Raw genomic sequence first — 7066 nt, forward strand, 5'->3', positions numbered from 1 at the left:
AAATACTGACAAGATCCCCTTGCTGTAGCCCTGTATGCTGTGCCCTAGAGTGCTGCCTAATTCTTGGTCTTTCTGGTCAACAAACTAGTCATAGCAGCATAGGTAAGTTTCCTGACCACTCTAACATTCCAAACCAAAGTTAACATTCTGCAATTCTATCTGAAAGTGAACAATCCTAAGGGAAGAGGGGGAAAAGTTAGGTAGCTCCCTGTAGCTTCAGGGAGCAAAAAGACCAACCAAATTTACTTCTACTATCGTAATAGTGATAACAATGACTGATATGCTTCCTCATCCTGAAGAATCCCTGGTTTCATTGGTATGGGTACTCTCTCTTGCCATCACATGCTACAAACCCTCTACAACTTTATAGATGGTTTTCAAGAGTCACCATATTTAAAAAAAAAAAAAGTTGATTGCCCGGTAGCCAAACTGGAGATGGGCCTCAGCCAGCTTGGCTGACTTTAAGTGACTCCTTACATGGTCCACTGTTGGACCCAGAGGCCTTTCCAGCAGGATATGACCTGATAGGTAGACAGAACTTGCGCACTGATATACCCTTTAAGAACCAAGGGTTCATAGATCTAGAGCTAAAAAAAGAACGTCAGAAAGCATCTAGTCCAGCACCTAACCCTTTTTATGTCACAGAACCCCTCTGTCAGCCTGGTGAAGCTTAGGGACCCGTAGAACGATGCTTTTAAATGCATAATTACAAAGGAAATGAGTTACATCAATACTTATCAAATTTTTTTTTAAGGTTCAGAGACTCTAGGTTAAGAACAGCCAATCTAGTCTAAGCTCATTTTTTCAGATGAGGAAACTGAAGCCTCGGGAGATTAAGTGACTTGTCTAAGTCACACATTAGAGGTGGAATTTGAACCTAGATGCTCTGATTAAAACTAATGTTCTTCCTACTGTATCCCAGTCATTTTCCTTCATCAGAGGATTTTAATGACGGTGACCTTGGGTATTATAATATTATAATGACAATAGCAACCTTACAGTTCTATTTAAGGTTCAGAAAGCACTTTCCCACAATTACAAGCATTATCTCTGTTTTAGATAAAAATATAGACATGACATAACTAGAATGGGATCCCGGAGCTAATGGTATTGGAACAGGGCTTCTTGACACTCAGGGCAAGGCTCATTCCACTATCCCATGCTGCCTTCTCTTCTCTGTCTTAGAATATGGAGTCTCTTCTTGATGTTGGGCAGAGAGAAGGGCCCTCATCTCCCTCAAATCTATATTAACTAGGCTTAGCAACCAATTATACTGATACTCCCTGACTCCTGGTGCCGCTTGCTGAAGCCCACTATCTGTCTCAACTTGGCCAAGGAAAAGAGCCCTCAGTTGACAAGAGAGGTCTGGGAGAAGAAGAAGGCAAAAGAAAATAAGACACTAAGGTCTCAAATCTGTAAAGTTGCTTTAAGTCAATGGTTATCCAGAAAATTTTAATATGAATACATTCATTTTTATATACAAGCTTGGTCAGTCACATCCACAATAATTTCACTGGAAGCCAGTCATATATAGCTCAGGTCCAACCATAGCTGAGCAAGGATAGGAGGAATCTCTACAAAAGCGGCCATAAGCCCACCTCAAACCTTTTCAGTACAGACTGATTGACCCATCACCCTCTGCAAGAAAAATCACCCTGGGATTAGCAGGGAGACTTGGTTGCTCAGTTATCGCAACGTATCTCCACAATACAACCCTTAGAAGCCCAGCTGGGAGAAAGCACCAAACCCTCAAATAGGACAAATCCTTTTGTTAACAAATAGCTCAGCTGTCAAACAAGCAAGGTACTTGGCCCACAGTGAAAAAGGTGCAACAGCTATGCTGTCTGCAAGAGCAAAAAGCCTCTTCACTCACGGAAGCCTTTGAGTGTCACTGGTGCCTGGAACCAGATATAATCATCCCAGGTAGAATCTGGGATGGGGGGACCCCCACAAGACAAGGTCACAGTCAACTTGTGGCCCCGTTTTGGAACCTGATAATTGAGTTTGGGGCGGAACCAGTCCTCACCGCACTCACGATGTCCCTGGGCCATGACGATGGTGCCCATGGCTGGGGCAGCCTTCAGTTCACTGAAGGCATCGGCCATGAAGAGGGCACGGAAGAGACGACGAAGGCAAGCAGATGTGTTAAGGCTTTGCCCCATCCTGCCAAGGGTCAGCCGAGCCAGGTCCAGCTCATAGAACTCTTTGGGGCACAAAGCATTGCCCCCAAGAAGGATCAGCACACGTGGCACCAGCGTCCTGGCAAAGAGGCTCTCGAGGCGGCTCAGGATGCCTTCCAGTTCTACTAAAGCCTGCTGGAATTTCTTGTAGCTTCTCTCAGCTTTCTTCCTCACCATGTCCTCTGCCTATGGGATGGTCAAGGAGGGAGAATGAGCATTAAAGACCCATGCTTGGCCTCTCCAACCTATCCCTTCTCCCTCCCATGTTCTAAAACCACCTACTCCAACCTTGATAGGTTACCCCGATACCTAGGGATTATGAAATCATGGGTTTATGAGCTGGCAGAGACCTTCTTCAAGGGCTATCTAGTCCAAACCTTTCATTGTTCATTTAAGTTAACTGAAGGCCAAAGTAATTAAGTGAATTAAGACAAGGTCCTATAGCTAGTAAATAACAGTGCCAGGATATGAACCCATGTCTTTTTACTCTAAATCAAGCATTCTTTCCACTGCAACCTACTTTTCCTTGTTAAGGGACAATGGATGCGTCTCAAACCTCTATAATTTGTGAGGACATTACAGAGAAACTGTCCATTTATAAACAGTTCCTTAGTGCCCCACCTAGTTGAATGGATCAGAGGGCTGACCCCATTTCACCTTCCCTCTCATTTCTATATAGTGACGATAGCATCAGAGTAGCGTTTACCAGTACTCAAAAGCCCCACCAATTTGAACAACTGATACTCTAAATTCAGATTATCTCTGCTGTCTTTCTTCAACTGTTGTGGGAGCTTATTGTGTAGCACATGGCTGCAGCAATCCCAATTCTGGGCATTTGCTGGGGCAGTGCCTAGCACAGGACCATACCAAAACCCTGCCCATGAATAGCCATCATCCACAGTACACAAGGCACTATCAAATTATCATCAGAAAGCACAAAACACCTCATAGCATGTGGCGACTCTATACTGTGGCCATTCCTTCCATAAGTTCCAATCAGCAAGGGAAGACTCAGGGTGGTTGCTTTCCAGCCAAGGGCTTAAATAAGAGAAGAGATTTGAGGCAGAGAGGTTAAGTCACAAGTCGAGTCAGTCATTACTCCTCTGGTGCTCTTTCTACACCCCAAACCTCTCCTTTTGACTAGTTTATGACTGACGAACCATTCAAGTGAGCCTGTTTCCTCATCTATAAAATGGAAAACCCACCATTAATGAAATTACAGGCCTGTTTAAAAACTATCCTGCTGGTATACTCTATTTCATGGGGCCATTATGGAAACTGAAAGAGGTAATGTCTTTGGAAGCACCTTTTATGAAATAGGAACTCTGTCTCCAATGCAGATGGACTGCACCTTTTCTGAACTTCAGCATTTTAGAGAATGGGCTGGGCCATTAAGAGGTTATGGGACTTGGTCACAAATGTCAGAGGCAGGACGTGAAGCCAGGACTGCTAGACTCCAAAGTCAATTCTCTAGTCACTCCACCACACTGTCTCCTCTCTTATTTGTATCTCTATAGCACTGCATAATGCTTCCATAGACACTGGATTTAACAGGAGGTGATGGCCAACCTCTTTGGGGGCAGTCTGAGTAGAGCTGTGGAGTAAGAAGTCTGATCGTAAGGTACTTTGAATCAAAGAAATGGAGGCAGCAAACCTGAAGGAGGCAAAAGGCAATGGAGTAGCTACCTAGAAGGAACAACCCATCCCTGAAGGGAACAGCCACTGCAACACCCCTGACAGATGGTCATTTAGCCTCAGCTTCAAGGCCTTTAGTGAAGGGAGACTTACTGTTTTTTCTATGCCAAGTCAAGGATGGGAAGGAATGACGTAACTAATGCTAATTTGAGACAAACAGGAGCTAGTTAGGCTATTTAGGACTTTTTTCTGCCTAATTCCCTTCTTCCCACCTTACCTCAGAACAAAGCCCATACTTACCTGAGGAGAGGGCTTAGAGTAGAAGACTGTGAGTTGGTCATAGGGAAGCGGCAGCTGCTGCCTCTGGTACATGATATGTTTTAGGAGCTCACAGGCAAATCGGCAGCAGCCTTCTGGGCTCACAGGTCCTGGAAACACCACAGGGACCATGGAATCTCCAGGACACAGATGTTCTGGGTTGCTGGAAGGGCCATGAGTTGAGGCCGACTCAAGCAGTTCTGTCTGGGAGGCACAGGACCCTTCTGAATCCTCTATCCTTTCCAACTCCAAAAGTTGGGCTAAATAACAGAATGTTAAAGAATGAAAGTCAAATGTAATAGCCACATTTATTCTTGTTTTCATCGATTGAAATTTCCTTCCACCCATCTCATGAATAACTCAACTAATGGCTCAGATCCTGTAGTGTAGAATCTGTAAAATCTAATCTATCAGTCTACATGTAACCTTCACCCACCTCTGGATCTGGAAAGAAAGAATAAAGTCCCTAATCCATCTGACCTAAGAACAGATATGTAGGTGGTGGGAGGGTTAAGGTTCAAGTGAGATCATCTATGTTAAGTACTTTACTAATGTTAAAATGTCACTTATTATACATATATATGTATTATAAATATATGCATGTATTTACATATAAACATATATGTACATGTACATATAATGCCTATAGATACATACATGCATATATATGTGTGTGTGTGTGAATAAAAATATGTACAGACAATATATAGGGGCAGCTAGGTATCACAGTGCATAGAGTACTGGGTCTGGAGTCAGGAAAACCTGAGATCAAATGTGGCCTCAGATATTTAGTGACTGTATGACCCTGGGCAAGTCACTTAACCCTGTTTGCTTCAGTTTTCTCATCAGTAAAATTAACTGGAGAAGGAAAAGACACACCACTCCAGTATCTTTGCCAAGAAAATCCCAAAAGTGGTCACAAACAGTCAAGTAGCAAGTGGCTGAAAACAACTAAACAAAATAGACATATATACTACATATGTATATAAATACATGTATAAGCACATACACCACATGTCTATGGTGTATATATATACTATATGCTTATAGTATATATGACATATATACATATAAACATATATACATATGTATATAGTCAACTATTATTATTGTGGTTGTTAAGGTTAACAGTGAAGGAGTAGGGAAGAAGACCCACCTCATAAACTTAGTTACAAGACCAGCTAGGTCTCAAAGAAATTAAAGTAGAATGGAGGAGATTGGGGAAAGAACAGAAACAAAAGAAGGAAGGATTTGGGAGGCTACAGATTACAAAAGGGGTGGGGGAAGGGGTGTTCTGGGCACTGGGGGATATAGCAGAAAGTTGGATTTTAACACAGACCTGGAGGCATTTAAGAGGAGGAAGAAGCCAGAGCCCTAGCGCAGGAGAATGTAAGCTCCTGGAAGGGAGGGCCTGGCTTGCTTTTGTCTTTGTATCCCAAGTGCTGACCTAGGACCGAACATGGACCAAAGGAGGGGCTTCATAATTAACTGCTCGTGGATTGACTGGGAGAGGAAGGTGGACCTGGAAGGGACAAGCGCTTGACACGAAGTGGCATCTCAGTATCTGTTTAATTGATTGACTGACTAAGAAGAAAGGTAGAGAGAGGATGGAAGGAAATGGGAAAAGAGGCTGGCCTCTAGGCGGGGTAGACATGGCGGGGGAGGCAGGACTGGCCGCCTCCCAGGGAGGGGACGGATCCCAAAGACCCAAGAACGGATTAGCGGGTCTGGGAAGAGACAAGCGGCAACAGCCCCGGACCACGATCGCCCCCGGAGCCGCGTATCCCACGCTTTACCATCGACCGCCGACACTTCCGGCCTCGGCTCCGCCATCACAACCTCCTCCCTCCGGGGACCGGTTTGAATGAATCCCTTCTCGCGGGGCACCATGGGAAGCTACTACTTCCGCTTCCGGCGCGGAAAGGAGGTGAAGAGAGGTGGCGGTGCTACCTAGGTGTGGGGGCAAGGGAATCCCTCGCGTAGCTCCGCCTTCTCTCTTTAGTCTAATAATGCCCGAGACACTTGCGCCTCTCTGTGCTCTTAAGGAAACCCGGCATATTGCTGCTTTCTCTAGTTGGAGACCATTTCTTAGCGTTTTGTTATTGTTGAGTCGTTTCGGGCGGGTCTGACTCTCCGTGACCCCATTTGGGGTTTCCTTGGCAAAGATACTGGAGTGGTTTGCCATTTCCTTCTCCATCTCATTTTACAGATGAGGAAACTGAGGCAAACAGGGTTAAGTGACTTGCCCAGTCACACAGCTAGTAAATGTCTGAGGCCAGATTTAAACTCAGGAAGATGAGTGTTCTTGACTCCAGACCCACTGCTACCCCATATGTGCACCATAGCTTACTTCCTCACAGATATCCCACCCAGGACCAACCTTCCCTCTTTAGGGAACTTGCACACTGCACCATCCTCCCCAGGCACTCCCTAGGTCTCCCCACTGCCCCCTCTGACACCGCGGTGACCTATGTTGCCCCACCTGTCTGTCCAGCCTTATCTCTGGTCAGGCAGGTGGAGAGAAGGTGGAGCATTGACCACCTCCACCAACGACCCGAAATCCCCTTTGCTGCCACTAAAAGGTCCACGTTTATAAGGCCAAAAGGAGGAAGGGAGGGAAGGCTGTCCAAGTACCCATGGGACAGTGGGTCGGGTTATCACAGGAGTGCAGCAGGGCGGCTATCAGCTTATCCATGTGGTGGTTTGGGGGCCCTAGGGGGACAAAGGAACCTCCCCCTTCCAAAACCCAACCTTCATCCTTCTGCTTGCCCTCCTCAGAAAGTTGGCCTGAATCAGTCCCACAAGAATTCCATCAGAAAGGGTCCTTGGCTCCTCTAACTTCTCTGTAGCCAAACAGCAAATGGAGGAAAAGATCCTCTTGTAGGATTCCTGGACTACTGAGACTGAGGAAGTCCTCCTAGGTTGAAGCCAGC

At 45.5% G+C, this 7066-nt stretch overlaps 1 protein-coding gene across 1 annotated transcript; it reads right to left on the reverse strand.

The window, feature by feature from the left end:
• Positions 1-1409: 1409 nt before the first annotated feature.
• On the reverse strand, positions 1410-6087 carry MAD2L1BP (MAD2L1 binding protein). Its single transcript, XM_069065883.1, has 3 exons — positions 5930-6087; positions 4116-4393; positions 1410-2366 (listed from the first exon to the last, which is right to left on the reverse strand). The coding sequence occupies exons 1-3, from the start codon at positions 6021-6023 to the stop codon at positions 1866-1868; spliced, it is 873 nt and encodes a 290-aa protein (XP_068921984.1). The 5' UTR covers positions 6024-6087; the 3' UTR covers positions 1410-1865.
• Positions 6088-7066: the final 979 nt, after the last annotated feature.

This window comes from Petaurus breviceps, unplaced genomic scaffold (genome assembly GCF_028583685.1).
Source record: "Petaurus breviceps papuanus isolate PSGF00001 unplaced genomic scaffold, PetGlider_PUasm1.0 90701, whole genome shotgun sequence".
NCBI lineage: Eukaryota > Metazoa > Chordata > Mammalia > Diprotodontia > Petauridae > Petaurus > Petaurus breviceps.